The sequence below is a fragment of the Lotus japonicus genome, chromosome 3 (genome assembly GCF_012489685.1).
Source record: "Lotus japonicus ecotype B-129 chromosome 3, LjGifu_v1.2".
Lineage (NCBI taxonomy): Eukaryota > Viridiplantae > Streptophyta > Magnoliopsida > Fabales > Fabaceae > Lotus > Lotus japonicus.
Genome location: NC_080043.1, coordinates 69,885,167 through 69,903,470, shown reverse-complemented (window position 1 = coordinate 69,903,470; position 18,304 = coordinate 69,885,167). Strand labels below are relative to the sequence as shown.

The following is an 18,304-nucleotide window of genomic DNA, read 5'->3' as shown; positions in this document are numbered from 1 at the left end:
ATATATAAGTATGTAAGCAAATAATAATAATGTACTTAGAAACAAAATATTGTTGACCAAATAACAATTTTGTTGTTTTTTTCCAGTTTTGGACTTACTTCCACGCACACGCACGAGACAAATAACGAAAGAGTGGTTGATTGATTTGATGGCACAAATGATTATTTCCATGAGGCAAAAAAGAAAGAAACAGAGAAAGTGAAATCAAATCAAAATGAAAACAAGAGAGAAACCAAAACACACAAAGAAGAACATGTCGTGGTCACAAGAACAAGAAGGAAGAGGAAGAAGAAGAAGAGCACAAGCACAACCAAGCCAAGTAGTGGGGTTTGTTTTCTTAATTGCCTCATTCATGATCCTCACAACAACCTTAACCTCCACACCGACAACCTCAGCTTCTGCTACTCCCACCACCAACAACAACGATGATGTTGCAGTAGTAACCTTGTTAACCTCGTTCAAGACATCCTATGTTTCCTCTGACCCATACAACTTTCTCTCAACCTGGTCCGCCGCCGCCACCTCTCCCTGCTCCTGGCGCGGCGTTTCCTGCTCCGCCGCCGGCGATGTTACCACCGTCAACCTCACCGGCGCTTCCCTCACCGGCACGCTTCACCTCCCGACCCTGACTTCAATACCCACTTTGCAAAACCTTCTCTTACGCGGAAATTCCTTCAACGCTTTCAACTTCTCCGTTTCCTCTTCTTGTTCCCTCACCACCCTCGACCTCTCAGCTACCAACTTCTCCGGCGAGTTCCCGTTTCACGACCTCACTCCCTGCCGCGGCCTCAACCACCTCAACCTCTCCCGGAATTTCATCACCGGCGCCGCCGCCCAATATCACTCTCGCAGTTTTGGTCCTTCTTCTCTGCTTGAGCTTGACGTTTCGAGGAATTTGTTTTCTGATTTTAGCTTTGTGGCGTCTGCGGTTGCGGATTGTGGCGGTTTGGTTATGCTGAATTTCTCTGACAACCGAGTTGCGGGTCAACTCAGTGAGTCGCTTGTTCCTTGCGCGAACCTTTCTACTCTGGATATTTCCCACAACCTGCTTTCTGGGAAGATACCCCCTCGTATTGTGGGAGATGCTGTTGAGGTTTTGGATCTGTCAAGCAACAATTTTTCTGATGGGTTTTCTGGGGTTGATTTTGGGAAGTGTGAGAGGCTTGTTTGGTTGAGTTTCTCTCACAATGAGCTTTCAAGTGGTGAGTTTCCACCGAGTTTGAGCAACTGCAAGGTGCTGGAGACTGTTGATTTTTCCCACAATGAGCTCAGGTTGGAGATTCCTGGGGTTCTTCTTGGTGGGTTAAGGAGTTTGAAGGAACTGTTTCTTGGGCATAATCAGTTTTATGGTGTGATACCTATGGAGCTTGGAATGGCTTGTGGGACTTTGGAAGTGCTTGATCTGTCTCAGAATAAGCTTTCTGGTGAGTTGCCTTTGACATTTGGGAAGTGCTTTTCTTTGAAAAGTCTAAACCTTGCTAAGAATTATCTCTCTGGAAACTTCCTTGCCTCAGTTGTCAGCAACATTTCAAGTCTCAGGTATCTCTATGTGCCATTTAACAACATAACTGGGTCTGTTCCATTGTCTCTTGCCAATTGTACACAGCTTCAGGTTCTTGACCTCAGTTCCAATGCCTTCACTGGCAATGTCCCTTCCGGGATTTGCTCTTCTCTTTCGAACTTGGAGAAGATGCTTTTGGCTGGCAATTACCTTTCAGGGGAGGTTCCTGCTGAGCTTGGTGGGTGCAAGAGTTTGAGGACAATTGATTTCAGCTTTAACAATCTGAAGGGCTCAATACCCTTGGAAGTTTGGTCCTTGCCTAATCTTTCTGACTTGATTATGTGGGCAAACAACCTCAGTGGGGAGATTCCTGAAGGAATCTGTGTCAATGGAGGGAACCTTGAGACCTTGATTCTCAACAATAACTTCATCTCAGGCTCCATTCCTCAGTCAATTGCTAATTGCACCAACATGATTTGGGTGTCCCTCGCTAGTAACCGGATCACCGGGGGAATTCCTGCTGGTATTGGGAACCTGAATGCACTTGCAATCCTCCAACTAGGTAACAATTCACTCACTGGATTAATCCCTCCAGCGATTGGGAAGTGTAAGACGCTCATATGGTTAGATTTGAACAGCAATAACCTTACTGGTACTGTCCCACATGAGCTTTCCAATCAAGCTGGATTGGTTATTCCTGGGAGTGTTTCAGGGAAGCAGTTTGCATTTGTGAGAAATGAAGGTGGAACAAATTGCAGGGGAGCTGGGGGGCTAGTTGAATTTGAAGATATCAGGGTGGAGAGGCTTGAAGGTTTTCCTATGGTTCACTCCTGCCCATTAACAAGAATCTACTCTGGTTTGACTGTTTACACCTTCCCCTCCAATGGCAGCATGATCTACCTTGACCTTTCCTACAATTTCTTGGAAGGAAGCATTCCTGAAAATTTGGGTGGAATGGCCTATTTGCAGGTCTTGAATCTGGGACACAATAGGCTGATTGGGAATATTCCAGAGAGTTTTGGTGGTCTTAAAGCTATTGGAGTGCTTGATCTCTCCCACAACAACCTTCAAGGATTCATCCCTGGCTCATTGGAAAGTCTATCTTTTCTCAGTGACCTTGATGTGTCTAATAATAACCTCACAGGCTCCATTCCTTCTGGGGGTCAGCTAACCACTTTCCCGTCATCTAGATATGAAAACAACTCTAACCTTTGCGGCGTCCCGTTAGAGCCGTGTGGTGCGTCGAATCACTCAACAGGTTTTCATACTTTGAAGAAGAAGCAACCTGCTGCAGAAGGGATAGTCATTGGCCTTCTTCTGTTTCTCTTGGTTGTTCTTGGGCTTTTGTTAGCTTTCTATCAAGTGAAAAAGATCCGGAGGAAGGAGAAAAAGAGAGAAAAATATATAGAAAGTCTTCCAACTTCAGGTAGCAGCAGTTGGAAGCTTTCAAGCTTTCCTGAGCCTCTAAGCATCAATGTTGCAACCTTTGAGAAGCCTCTGAGGAAGTTGACATTCGCACATCTTCTTGAGGCGACTAATGGCTTCAGTGCTGAAAGCTTGATAGGGTCTGGAGGGTTTGGTGAGGTCTACAAAGCTAAGCTAAAAGATGGTTGTGTTGTTGCTATCAAGAAGCTCATTCATGTGACGGGTCAGGGAGATAGAGAGTTCATGGCTGAAATGGAAACTATTGGGAAGATTAAACATAGGAACCTGGTTCCACTACTAGGTTACTGCAAAGTCGGCGAGGAGAGGCTTCTTGTGTATGAGTACATGAAATGGGGAAGCCTTGAGGCTGTTCTACATGAAAGGGGTAAAGGAGGCGGCACAGGAAGCCTTGACTGGGAAGCAAGAAAGAAGATAGCTATAGGGTCAGCAAGAGGTCTTGCATTTCTTCACCATAGTTGCATACCTCATATCATACACAGGGACATGAAGTCCAGCAACGTTCTCCTTGATGAAAATTTTGAGGCTAGAGTTTCAGATTTTGGCATGGCAAGATTGGTGAATGCCCTTGACACTCATCTCACAGTGAGCACACTTGCAGGAACACCAGGTTATGTACCTCCTGAATACTACCAGAGTTTTAGATGCACTGCAAAAGGGGATGTCTATAGTTATGGTGTCATACTGCTGGAGCTTCTATCAGGGAAGAGGCCGATTGACTCGGTGGAGTTTGGTGATGACAACAATCTTGTTGGATGGTCGAAGAAGCTTTATAGAGAGAAAAGAATCATTGAAATTCTTGATCCTGACTTAATTGTGCAAACATCTAGTGAAAGTGAGCTATGTCAGTATTTGAAAATTGCTTTTGAATGTCTAGAAGAAAGACCGTACCGGAGACCAACCATGATACAAGTGATGTCGATGTTTAAAGAGCTTCAGGTTGACACTGATAATGATGTGCTTGATAGCTTCTCTCTGAAGGACAATGTTATTGATGAAGCATGAGAAAAGGATCTTTTGGTCTCTACCATACTCAAGAAGCCCTTTGACAATGAAAGAAGAGAAGGTTCTGAACATTAGATTGTTGCTGAACTAAGTTGACAAAATCTGGTGACATTGATCTATCTTTTGTGTGGAATTGTAGAAGGGCCACATGACATTATTCTTGCTGTATATAAGACATGTTTGGATCAGCTCATTTTTCCTCAAAATCAATTCTTGCATCCAGAATCTACTACAAAAGATTCTTCCCATAATTGATTTTGGCTTCAGAATCAATTATAGATATTTTCCAAATATGCACTTAATGAGATTAAGAGGTCGAAGGTGATCGTCGACTACATGGAAGGTTGAGCCCTGAGAGTATAGACAGAGTTTCATGTTCTGTTGTATGCTGAAAGAGTATTCAGTCACTTGAAATTGGTAAAACATGTTTTTCGCATGTGAACTTCTGTCATTCCATCGTTAACCTCAATTTTGCTGATGACTTCAAAATTTTGTTTACCAGTTCCATGAGGTTCTCTGTTACTATCACAGTTTTGCTCACTTGTGTTTTGATTCATATGTTGAAACTGCCAATTTTTGTTATTTATAGAAAGCTAAAAACTGTTGTAAGTACAAATGAATTTTTCAGTGATTTTACCTTACTATTTGGTTGCAATTTTTCTACACTTGTGTAGCTGCCTTTGCAATATAATTACAGGTTGAATGATATGTACAAAATCATATGATTTCGACACACTTCTATCATCTGCTAGATATTCATTAATGTCTTTAAAGAAAGTGAAATCCGAGTGGACATTTGATTATGTTATTCCAGTATTCCTCACTTATGGATTTGAATTAACATCAATTGATTATGACAATGCTATGATCAATGTTGTAAATCTATTTGAGAAAATCTAAATCGGAGCTGAGAACTCTGATCTTTAAAATGATTACCTAATTATAAAACATTCATACCAAATGTGCAAAGTTAAATTCTCAATCTAAATATTCATAGGAATTGCCAAACATTTTTTTAGAAAAGAGAATATCATTGATAAAAAGATAGCCTTGGGAACAAACTCTCCCAAGTGAGTACTACATGAAAAAGAAAGAACAAACTAGAATCATAGAAAAAGAAGCAAAACAGGAAATAGAGCTACAGCTAAGGAAAAAAACACGCCAGGAAAGGAAAACTAAAGCTACATATATATATATATATATATATAAACTAATGAAGAGGGCAATCCCATTATTGAAGATGGCAAGCTCATTTCCGATGCTGTCAACTCTTTAATCTTTATCATAGCCCAACATTTCGTTGGAGATCCTTCCCTCATCAAAGATAGATCTGGTGATCTTCTATCTAATCTCAAGTGCAAATCTTTAGGTGATTTCAGGTGGTATAAGGATACCTTCTTGACCAGAGTCTACACCCGAGAAGATAGTCAACAGGCCTTCTGGAAAGAAAAGTTCCTGGCAGGTCTTCCTAAATCTTTTGGCGACAAAGTTCGTGAAAAACTTAGAAGCCAAAATCCTGGGGGAGAAATCCCTTATCAAACTCTTAGTTATGGCCAGATCACAGCTATCATTCAAAGAGTTGCTCTTAAAATCTGTCAAGATGACAAAATCCAACAGCAACTCACCAAGGAGAAATCTCAGAATCGCAGGGATTTGGGTACCTTCTGCGAACAGTTTGGTATTCAGCCATGCCCTAAGAAACCTAAACCCAAAAAGCAAGATCCTCCTAAACAACAGTGGAAAAGGAGATCTAGCAGAAACGATCATAGGAAGCCCAAACCTAGATCTAAACCCCATTCTACGCAAGCTCCAAAAATCCCTCCTGAGGATAGACCCTCTCAAGGAAAAGATGTCACCTGTTATAACTGTGGCAAGTCAGGCCATATTAGCAGGTATTGCAGACTCAAAAGAAGAATTTCTGAGCTTCATCTTGAACCTGAGGTTGAAGACAAGATCAATAATCTTCTCATTCAAACTACTGATGAAGAGGAATCTGCTCCCTCGGACTCTGAGGACCTAAATCAAATCCAGAATGATGATTCTCAATCATCATCTTCTATCAATGTCTTGACCAATGAGCAAGATTTACTCTTCAGGGCCATTAATTCTATCCCTGATCCTGATGAGAAGAAAATATACTTGGAACGTCTCAAATTTACTCTTGAAGATGGGCCTCCCAAAAGTCCCATTACTACCAATAAATTCAATCTCAGAGATACCTTCAAGCGTCTTGAAAAATCTACTATCAAACCTGTCACTATTCAAGACCTTCAATCTGAAGTCAATGCCCTTAAAGCTGAGGTTAAAAGCCTCAAACAAATCCAAAATAGTCAGCAACTTATCTTAGATAAACTGACTGAAGAAAATTCTGAAGGAGATAGTTCTTCAAGATCTTCATCAACTTCCAATCCTGCTTCTAACAACAATATTGGTGATTTTCTGGAAATAATTAACTATGTCACCATTCAGAAATTTTATATCAATATTAAGATCCTTATAGGAGATTTTACTTTAGAAACTCCAGCACTCTTTGACACTGGTGCTGATTCCAGTTGTATTTCTGAGGGACTCATTCCCACCAGATATTTTGAAAAAACAACTGAGAAACTCAGTGCTGCTGAAGGTTCTAAACTAATAATCAAATATAAGATCCCCTCGGCTATTATCAAAAATGATAGTCTTGAAATTGAAACTTCCTTTCTGTTAGTCAGAAATTTAAACAACAAGGTCATTATTGGGACGCCTTTCATAAAAAAGCTCTTCCCTTACACTACTGATGAGAAAGGCATCACTGTCCTGCATCTTGGACAGCCAATTGTTTTTAAATTCTCTAAACCACCCTTTATTAAGACTCTGAATATTATATCTTACAAAGAGAAGCAAATCAATTTCCTCAAAGAAGAAATCTCTTACAAAAATATTGAAGTTCAATTACAACAATCTTTAGTCAAATCTAGGATTGAAACTATTTTAAAAAATATTCAATCCAGCATTTGTTCTAATTTGCCTAATGCTTTTTGGGAAAGGAAGTGCCATATGGTTGATCTTCCTTATGAAAAAGATTTTTCTGATAAACAAATCCCAACTAAAGCAAGGCCAATCCAAATGAAAACTTCTTCAATTTTGCCAGAGAGAAATCGATGATCTTCTAAAGAAAAAATTGATTCGCAGAAGCAAGAGTCCCTGGTCCTGCGCAGCCTTTTATGTCAACAAACAGACTGAGATAGAAAGAGGAACCCCCAGGCTTGTTATCAACTACAAGCCCCTCAATCAAGCTCTTTGTTGGATTATGTATCCTATTCCTAACAAAAAGGATCTCCTAGCCAGACTACATGATGCTAAGATATTTTCAAAATTTGACATGAAGTCTGGATTCTGGCAAATCCAATTGCAGGAGAAGGATAGATATAAAACCGCTTTTACCGTCCCCTTCGGACAATATGAGTGGCATTTTGAAACAAAGAATCTTTGACAAAGAACAAATTATAGCTTTTACTTCAAAACATTGGAACCCTGCTCAGCAGAATTATTCTACTGTTAAAAAAGAAGTTTTAGCAATTGTTTTATCTATTTCAAAATTTCAATCAGATTTGATTAATCAAAAATTCTTGGTCCGTGTGGACTGTAAATCTGCTAAAGATATTCTGCAAAAAGATGTCAAAAATCTAGCTTCAAAACATATCTTTGCCAGATGGCAAGCTATTTTAAGCGTTTTTGACTTTGAAATAGAATATATAAAAGGATCTGCAAATTCACTTCCTGATTTCCTTACTCGTGAGTATCTGCAGGGAAGATCTTAATAGGCTTAATTGCAACTTTGGTCCCCGACGTTTACCAATGCCACGATTTTGGTCCCCCACCTAATTTAATTACATGGATGGTCCCCGACGTTGTAGGTCGTGTGCAACGTTAGTCCTACCGTTTATTTCTTAATGGAGGAGACTTACGTGGACGTCTAGTTGGAGAGAAAAAAGAGGTATGAGGAGAGAGGGAATCACGTGAGTATCACGTGAACTCACGTGAACCTTATATGAACCCATTATACCCAAATCTGAAACCCTAGAGATCTAAATCGTGTTACCTTCTTCGTTCTAGGGAGGTCAGGGGTTTGGGTATAATGGGTTCAGATAAGGGTCACGTGATACTCACATGCTTCCCTCTCTCCTCATACCTCCTTTCTCTCTCCAATTGGACGTCCACGTAAGCCTCCTCCATTAAGAAATAAACGGTAGGACTAACGTTGCACACGGCCTACAACGTCGGGGACCATCCATGTAATTAAATTAGGTGGGGGACCAAAATCGTGGTATTGGTAAACGTCGGGGACCAAAGTTGCAATTAAGCCATCTTAATATGGCCTCCAGAGGCTCTTCCTCATCCCGGGGGAGAGGCAGAAACAAAGACAAAAGCAAAGGTATTGTAATTTCTGATTCTCTAATCTTATCCGGGCCCACTGCCCATCAACCTGGACCCACTGTCCAGAAAACTGAGCCCACTGCTCAAACCCAATCTCCTCAACCCAAGCAAACCAAAGCAGATTATGCTTTACCAATTGAAACACTTCTTGCCTTCCAACAATCAGGCCTGAATGAGGTTCCCCAAGGCCTTATCAATCTCCCAAAAAAAACTTGGGCCAGCATCGCAGATGAAGGTGATGACCAAGATCTCCCATCTCTCCAATCTATTATTGAAAAAACTAATAATCTAGCAACTCATTACGGGAAAAAACCTGTTGTTGCCCAATCCAGTCAGCCTAATCAGATTTCCGGTTACCTGACCAAATCAATCTCCAGATTCCAAACCCTTATTGAACCAGAATGGTGGGACAACTCTGGGGGAGCTAACCTTGCCAACAAAATTGGTACCAAACTCTTCCTTAATCATCTTGACCCCATTCACCCAAATAAAACCCAAAGATTCTATGAGTTCATTCTTGTAGATACAAACAGTGTAGAAATTAAGCATTTTAGGGACAAATCTGATGACTCCCTAATTACTCATTCTACACTTCAAATTCTCCGTGTCCTTCGTCCCACTGACTTTGGACCCAATCCAAATAGTTACAAGAAATTTTCCCAGAACTTTGACCCAGTAGGTTTTAACTATTGGGATTACATTAGAGCATGAGATAATACAATCCTTGGTTTTCAGAATAAAAATCTAAAACACTCTTGGCTCATTTATTTCAAATGGACCAACAAATACCCATTTCCAAGTTGGTTTCATTCCTGGTGGAACTTCTTTGGACCAACAATTGAGATCTTTCCCTCTGAAGTTCTTGAGGGTTACAATCACTTTTTGAAACATTGGAATAAAGAGTTAAACAATTACCCTGATTGTTTAAATTTTTATACAATCTTTTCCCTTTCATGGGTATTTTCTTGGCGTTATGGTCTTAAGACTAAAACCCAACCAATTCTCTATAAACAAGCTCTAATCAAATGGTGGAAGATTTTTGATGCTTCCAAAGCTTACAAAGAGAATGTGAATCAGTGGTTCAAGACCAACCAGAATTGCCTTAAGCACGCTAGTCCGCAATCCAGCCTCTTGCTTAATCAGAAGGCCCACATCACAGCGGCCCTTGCAGGAGCTTCAACGGAGAAAGACTTGTTGAAAAATCTCCAATCTGCTCTTCAATTATTGAAAGAGCCAAAAGAGCAGGCCTCATCTTCAAAGGCCCCCCAGCATAAAATCTCCTCGCAATCCTCTTTTGGGTCAGATTTTGTCCTGGAATCTTCAGAATCAAGTGATGATGACCTCTGCTGAGCTTTGTCGTTTTGTAATCATTTGGTTTTGTAATAATTCAGTTTCAATTATTGTAATCCACTGTAGCAACGGTAAAACTTTTTACTGTAGCAAATAGTACCCGTCAAATAGTACCGGCCACTGGAACTATTCAACCGGAACTATTTAAACAGTGTTCAATTTTTCCTTTAAATAGGCTTCTTCTGAACTTTGTCATCAGAGTTTGGATACACCTAGTTAGAGAAACATTTAGAGAGAGGACTGAGTGATTGTAAGCACTACTTCTCTGTCTTCTTTCTTCAATCTTTCTTCAATTTTTCTTTCTGTAATATTTCTATCTTTTATGTAATATAAATGGACGGTTTTACCTCCTAAATTTTATTTCTGTTTAAATTTTATTTTTATTTATGTGATAAGCCCCTGCAAGGTGGCCTCCTACTTCTCTTAATCCTCTTCATCCCCCTCCTTATCTGCTTCCGAACCCCTCTTGGTATCAGAGCCTGATGGGGAAGTAGGAACATGTTAATTAAGTTAGATATAAGTTGTTTATCTGCTTTGTTCTTATTTAATTAAGCAATATGGAAACGGATCTAGACTGGTAGTACACATAAAAACTAAACTAAAATGAAAGCTTTCTCAGAGATCCTCAAGGATTATTATTATTCAGACTTATGATCATATCTGCAGCGGAGGCATAAGGCAGTAAGTCCCTGAGAGGCAGTAAGTCTATATTTGGGCCATACTACAGATATGGTATGTTATTTCTGAATATTTTTAAAGTCCTTGTTTAGTTTTTTGTTTGTGGTGACTTAAGTCTGATCCAAATCTATACTGCTCAACTATTAAGAACAAAACAGAACATAACTTATATTTCTAATTTATTTATCTGTTTCTATAGAACCAGGTGATGGCGATGATACTTACGGGTAAGGAAGGTTTGTTATTTATGATGCTTCGCTCTTTTTCTTCCAAGCTATCATTCAAATCTTCCCAACCCTCTTCTTCTTCCTTAGATCATCATCATCAATCTAATCAATTAAAATCTAAAAATGTTTTCAAAGAAGAAATTCATTTTGAAGACATCAATCAAGATCTCGATAACTGGGAAATTCCAAAAATTTCTCATACTGAGATCTATAAACCAAATGGATCTTTCTTCAAAAGGTCAGATTTCATCATCAAAACTGTTGAACAAACTTATAAACTCAGAACAGATGATGAAGAAATCCACCTGCTTTCTGAAAAAAGCGTCAAAGATCATATCAATAAGAATTTTAACTATCTACATATTGGTAGTGTTCAAGTAGGTCTGAAACCCATGACTAGGAAGTCTCTTGATATTGTTGTACTTCTTTGTCTTAGGGATGTTAGACATAATCGGTTCCATGACTCCCTCTTAGGCACGGTTGAAACTAGCCTGAGTAATGGACCAATCTTTTTCAATTGTTTCCCTGACCTAACAGTTAGTTTGGATGATAAAAACATCCTTGACGTTCTCTTCCTAAATATTAAGCTTCACGGCCTTGATATGAAGGACGATTCTGTCCCTATCTCTCTAATCTATAGGGTTCAATACAAAGTAATGAACTCTATCAAATCTTATTTCTTGCGAACAAATTGTGAGAAATCTGGAGAAACCACCCTTTTCCTTACTGATTATGATAAGGCCAATGTTATTGTTCCTAAAACTATCCGATGGAGCGATATCACCCTTCCTGAAAAATGGTCTGTAGAAAAGGCAGCTCCTGCCCAACCTGTTGAAACCCCTGAATTTCGTGAAATCATCCAACACCAATCTGGCCAAGTTGATCTTATCTTTGATAGGAGAAATTCTTTCTCTATCCCTAGATCTGTTAGGACATCCTCTAATGATTTCCAATCAGCCATGTCCAGAAGATCATTTTCTATGTCTAGAAGGAACCAACCCGAGTCAAGTGCTCGTCCTTCACTCTCTCATGATGGATCAACTATTCATCTTGCAGGATATGTCAATTCTACTCCTGTCAAGACTACCTATGACAAGGGAGATGAAGATCATTAATCCACTTTGTCTCCAACGTATTCTTCTCTAGAAACCCCTGCAGAAACTTCTGATTTCATCGGTGCTGAATTTGTCATTATATATATATATATATATATATATATATATATATATATATATATATATATTATACGTTGTATGTAAGAACATAGTAAATTTTACAGATACGGAATTAAAAAGGTTTTCCAATTAATAATTCAAGAAAGATTTAAAGCATTACTAGTGAAGTGTTTATAATTATATACCAATGAGTGACTAGTAAGATTTCAGGTTTAATTATAACTTAATGTGATGAAAACTCGAGCATCAATAGCCTCTTGTGCGGACAATGCGCAATTATCCCATTATGTATTAATCATATTTGATTCACAAGTACATGTCCTCTTAACCACACTATGTTAACTTTTCTTTATCTTTTTGGTGTGTTAAATTGCTATAGCAATTTCGACTCATGTGTGCTGTCAAATGTCTAAGAGTTATCTCAATTTCACAAGTACATGTGCTCTTAACTTAAATGAATTGTTTAACATTGGTGTTAAACTCCCTCCATGTAAACAAAAGAAAAAACAATGGTGTTAAACTAATCTAGAAATATCGTCAGATATTTAATCCAAAATGATACATATTTAATTTTCGAGTTGATTCTTTATTTTTTCATTTGGAATAAAAATAAACAGTCTTTAATTTAGTTCTTGATGTTAATAAAATATGGGACTAAATCATATAAAAATGGTGGCAACAATACTATATAAATAAATAATACTACTATGGTACCGCACTTATCTATATTAATTGTTTAACATATATCAATTTTCACTAAAACCTAAAAAAAAATACTTGATATTAAAGTGAGACTATTTTTGAAACCACATCAGCTTCTCTTGCAAAAGAATATGCTCATATTCCTCCCTAGAGACTTCTCAAGTCGCAGAATTGATTATGTCTCCCACCACTTCAATATTGTTAAAGGACTTGTAGACGTCGCTCGACTCGTTTCTTTGTTTTGTGAATACTACCAAAGACCTCTTTGTTAAAGGGGCAAAACTTACATGCAGTTGCTTATGTGCTGTTTTTACTGTTTTGCAATCAAAATGTGACATTTGGAATTTGGATTTTATTTTCCACATCAGATATTAGTAAAAACTCACCCACGCACTTTGCAGAATTGATAACCTCCTTTGACACCTCTATTTCGTTTTCTGTCAGAGGAACTTTAGCAAATTACCATTTCTCTAGCTGCTGCTGAGGCCACTCAATGGAGGAACCGTCATCCACCTAAATCACCACTTTCTCATGTACCAAAATAATAAGGGAAGCTTGAAACTGAGGGAAAAAGGTACCAGACATTTTTCTATCAAAACTACGGATGAAGATGATTCATGTTTCCACAAGGAAACAGGTTTCCTTCCCCGTTATTAGTTATAAAAATTAGCCTCTAGTCTCTAAGTCCTAACTTAACAATTTCTGTTAACCCTAGATCTGAATCACAACATAAACAGAGTGTTATTGAAATGATCATAGGAAGAATACATAAGCAATTTCATGCCCAAACTAAATTTGGGCAATAAAGATGATGAAGACAAAAACTAGAACGTCGCGGCCGCTGGGAAAGACAAGAATCACGGCAAGGCATGTGGCTTTCCTTGCATTCCGCCCCCATGATTTTCAACCACCACCACCAGGCTCAGGGCCACCACGAGCAGGTGCAGTTCTCTAGGACCACTCCGCTCGACTTCGACGGCGGTTCCTCCGGTGGGTGGCCTGAGCAGCATCGTCGGAGATGGAAAATGAAACAGAGGTCACGGTTAGGGAGGTTAAAGGGGTGGGTGGGTTTTTATTAATATCTGATGTGGAAAATAAAATCCAAAATTTCATATTTTGATTGCAAAACAGTAAAAACAGCACATAAGTAACTGCATGTAAGTTTTGCCCTTGTTAAAGACTAAGGAAACATCTTCATATTGCTCATTTTCCCATCAATGAACCCAGTTCCCCCCCCCCCCCCCCCCAAGTATCGTGCACCAACGGTTTGAAGCATTGATGAGTCACCCAAGCCGCATTGAAGCGAAAAAGGGCATGCTCTATAATCACCTGTATCCACATCGCATCTCACGAAAAGAGGGCAATGGTCATAGTATAGCCGAGAATGATGTTCCACATAGGCCTCTAGAAGAAGTGTCTCCAAGCAAGGTCCCCCAAAGCTCTACCCAGATACTTCGCCATGATCCTCCTCCCATTGTTCCTTCTTTCCCACGTAAATTTATTGCTTGTGGCTACGAAGTAAAAAGATTCACAAAACTCTCCTCCCACCACTTCAGATGGCGAACAAATCCCATTGAAATCACCAAGCGCAAGTCTGGGGTCTATGATGTGTTGACGAAGGGTTATCACGCGCAACTAGAGATCCTCTCTCTTGATGGGGTTAGGATTCACGTAAGTAATAGAGAACACCCATCCCCTAATACCTTGGTAGATAGCACCGAGACTGCTTGAGTATGAATGTCAACCAGACGGTAAAGGTCCAGGTGAAAGGAGCCAAGATCCAAATATCTCTACTATGACTCACTACTTCCGACGCACAACATAATCCATAACCCATTCCTCGCCAAAAAGACGCCACTCCATAAAAACCACAATGGGTTTCAACCTACAAAAATATAATTTTGAAAGGTCCGAATGAGACCTTTTACCCTCCTAGGGCCACAAGCTCTTGTTCCTCCACGAATTTTCCAAGCAATCATACTTAGATATTTATTATCCATAAACAACTGGAAGGCTGCAGGGTCGCCTCACAATAGTCGGGTTTAAGGGCACGAGAGGTGTTGACTCGAGTTTCTTGGTGTTTTTCGTGAGTATTTTAATATGGTTTAGGAGGTTATTTTGATAATTTTAATACTTTTTTAGTCTTAGTTCATGCGTTTTGCATTTCATAGTTGATTTTAGGATTTTCTAGAATTTATTAACTATCTTTGATGTGATTTTGGCATTTTTGGTTTTGTAGGTTTAACTAGAGTGACATGGCTGCTTCTTGCGTGAGATTTTTCTCCTTGCACTTACACTTGCTTGATGATCCAACCGGTCATATTGAAAATCTGTGTCATGAACAATATAACAAAATTTCAACCTGATCTAATAGTGGACGAAGTCGCAAGAGCTAGTTCATTACATGAGCCCAATGCTAAAAAAGTTGGGCACGAACCCGCCCATAGTGACAGTAAACATGTCTTAAAGATTAGAAGCACGAGGTTTATGGTCACTTTTCACTTTCTTCTTCTATTTTCTTTTCTCTCTTCTTATCCTAGGTTAATCCCATTAGAGGATCTTGGGAGGTGGAATGGAGGCTATGGAGCTTTACTAAGGCTTGGTATCTATTCCATGGCTTATCTAAAAAAAACTAGGGCTTGGTATGCCTTCCCAAATCATGGTCATGTCTTCTTGGTTTCCTCTTCCTCCATTGACCGGTTAGATCTTTATAGCCCACATCCTGCCAAAATTTCGATTTTGCGGCAAGTTTTAAGGACAAACACAAATGTCATTGTAGGCATTTTAGGTTACTTCATATTGATTATTGTGGGGTTTCTTGACATAAACATTTATAATCTAGGATTAATGACCATATAAGCCATATTTTCACTCTTAACATGCACTATGTTGTAGCCCACTAGTTGATAGTAAAAGACAAGTTTTGTGGGGTTACATTGATATAATTTAAGTAACAATTTATGGCACTACAATTTTTATTTTTATTTTAGTTGTTTAACATGTATCAGTTTTTTGAAAAAAATATATCAGTTTTAACTAAACTCTAAAAAAGAATAAAAAAAAAATACTTGGAATTGAAGTGAGATCATTCATATGTGAAAAAAAGAAGTGAGATCATTTAAAAAAGTAAGAGTCTTTCATGTTCTTACATTTCGTATCTTGTTATGCCATAACTTGCCCTCTATTGTTTCGATTGATAATCATGGTGAAGGCAATTTTGGATGGTTCATTTGTCTTCTCATCCCCACTCATAATGCATCTCACATGTTTGCTGAAATGCATCATAGATTTATATGCACATTACAATGAAAATAATTGATTTTTTTAATAATGATGGTTCTGTTGATAAAGTTGGAGGGTAAGTTGAGGAATGCAATATCAAAAGTTGATGGTGAATTTGTTAAAAAACTGCAAGGTGGAAAGGGAAGGTCCATCATCAAGGATCAAAGAATAGAGTGGGCTAATTTGGGTTTATCCAATGGTGCAATTTTGAGTTCTACATCCCTTTCCCTTGGGTGGGGAAAACTCAAATGGGTGGCTAGTGTTACTACAACAGGTTCAGTGTTTTGATTGACACCAGGGTTTGATATGACATAGAAGTTGTAGAAGATTACAAAACAAGTGAAAAGACCATTACAAAAGAAGCTACCGCAATAAGGTCAGTAACCCATTTGTGAACTTCAGGAAAGAGTACAAGGCAAGAAGACATTATCCCATTAATTCTTCCAAAAGATGCTACCACTGCTCAGAAGTGTTACATTGAGCTTCCCGAGCATAATCTAACTAGTATATTAGTCATTGAATAGAAATAAATTATAAGAGTTTTTGAGAGAAAAAGAGATTGGCTATCTCAAAATGTATGTGTCAAGTCAGAAAAATGTATATTGGTTGTCACAACAAGTGTATTCAATATGATTGCTTATACTATATCGCCGGTGTCTTTCCTCATTCCTTCCATTTTCTTGTAATCCTTGTAATAAGAAAACAACCAAAATATTCACAACAAGTGTATTCAATATGATTGCCAATCGATAAATTTTTCACTAATACTATGTATTTTCATTTTTTTAATTTCTATATAAGAAAACAATTTCAAATGAGTATCTAAACAATGAGGTATTATAAGGAATTTTGTTATATTAGTTCAACAACTTGAAAATTGATGATCTATGGAGACATGGACATGGACTAACAGATCATATGTACCAGAATCAACTTACAAAGACATAACTTAAGTTGTTGAAGTCTACCAAAAGACATCACTTATAAAATGATAAAGAATTAATTAAACTTAACTTGCTACATTGTCTAAAATGATACTAAAACAAATTAATCTGTTCCATTGTCTAAAATGAAAAATCATACACTACTACTGAAAGTTCATATGGTACATTTGAAAATAAATTACTATAATGATATTTTTTTTCATTGGAAGTATGGAATACATAGCGAGATACATCATACATGATCAATTCGATAGTTGGAAACTTTAGAATGTAAGAAATATTTCCAAAATATATAAACTAGGAAATAGGCATTGTATCACTGATTATAATAATTAATATTCAAAGTTATATCAATATATTCAAAGTGGTCTAGTGGATGTGCAACGGGCTACCTACCTGCATGTACATGGTTCGATTCCTGGTATCTCCCGCAATACTTGGGCAACAAAATCATATATGAAATTTGACATAATTCAACCAATTTCTCTTCCATTTACATTATTCTAAATCATCCTTCACGTCACTAATACATAAATGAATTGTGGGAATCATCTTTCTGTAAAATACTATCAAAGATATGCTTGTTCTGCTAGTGCAAATCACATAAAAGTATTCAAAGTACTCTGAAGGAAATTTGTCATTCTTCTCAATTGCATCCAATATAGTGAATATATATTAATTGGTGGAGGCGAATTGAACCTAAAGGTTAGTGTGTATACACACTTTGAATCTTTAAGTGCTTCCGTCATCGACCTCCTTTGTTTCAAGTGTTGCAACATCTCCCCAACATATTATTTCCCAACATAAAATACATTTCTTAAACTGCGAACATGAAAGAGAGGAAAATAATAGAAATTACAAATTCTCTAATTACAAATCAATGTTGTTGCAATAGTCACAGATAAACTGAAGGAAGAATGTGAAGTCTCATGACTTATACTTGTGATAGGATATGCAACTTAACTGTATCCTAGTTGCAACAACCTCACCATTAATATCTCTTAACAGACATGAACTTGAAAACTATCTCAAAGACTTGTTCATGAGTTATGTTGTAATGACCCTTTTGATATGAAAACCAGCTTGATATTCCTATGTATTTTCATAAAGCGTGATATATTAATAGGACAACTACAAGGGTTGCAGAAATGAGCAAATGACCCTTAGAAATCTCAATCTCATTTCATGTTTCTCAATGAAATGTCTCCTCATTTAGTTCTTAAGACAATTGAAAAGTGACACCCATATACATATGTGATATTATAGACCCAACTAGAATTTATACACATCAACATCCTGCAAAGATGCAACATACAAGAGCAATTAGCACTATAAAGGTACAAATTCAAACATTTCAAAATATTTCAAAGAGAAGACGAACAAGTGGGTGGCTATTGAACGCTCAAGAGAAGGGGAAGAAGGAACTTACTTCATCATTTCTAGGGATAGGGGCGAAGCAGCTAGAGAAGGAGAAGAACATGGCGACGAGCGGTTACTGGAAGTGGAATGCAAACCAGAAGTTTGCCATTGGAAAATAGGGAGGAAGGGGGAACAGCAGAGTCAAGTGACTGTTTAAAATAT

General features: G+C 38.2%; 1 protein-coding gene and 1 long non-coding RNA gene across 2 annotated transcripts; one reads left to right on the top strand and one right to left on the bottom strand.

The window, feature by feature from the left end:
• Positions 1-161: 161 nt before the first annotated feature.
• LOC130745541 (receptor-like protein kinase BRI1-like 3) lies at positions 162-4,604 on the top strand. The gene has a single exon (XM_057597848.1). It carries the CDS (start codon positions 215-217, stop codon positions 3,947-3,949), a length of 3,735 nt encoding a protein of 1,244 aa, XP_057453831.1. The 5' UTR covers positions 162-214; the 3' UTR covers positions 3,950-4,604.
• A 13,183-nt stretch (positions 4,605-17,787) lies between these two features.
• LOC130745542 (uncharacterized) lies at positions 17,788-18,304 on the bottom strand. The gene is made up of 2 exons (XR_009021810.1): positions 18,153-18,304; positions 17,788-18,019 (listed from the first exon to the last, which is right to left on the bottom strand). It is a non-coding gene; the product is annotated as an uncharacterized LOC130745542 (long non-coding RNA).

Coding starts and splice junctions, on each gene's coding strand:
- LOC130745541 (XM_057597848.1), top strand. CDS start 215: ATGAAAACAAGAGAGAAACCAAAACACACAAAGAAGAACATGTCGTGG.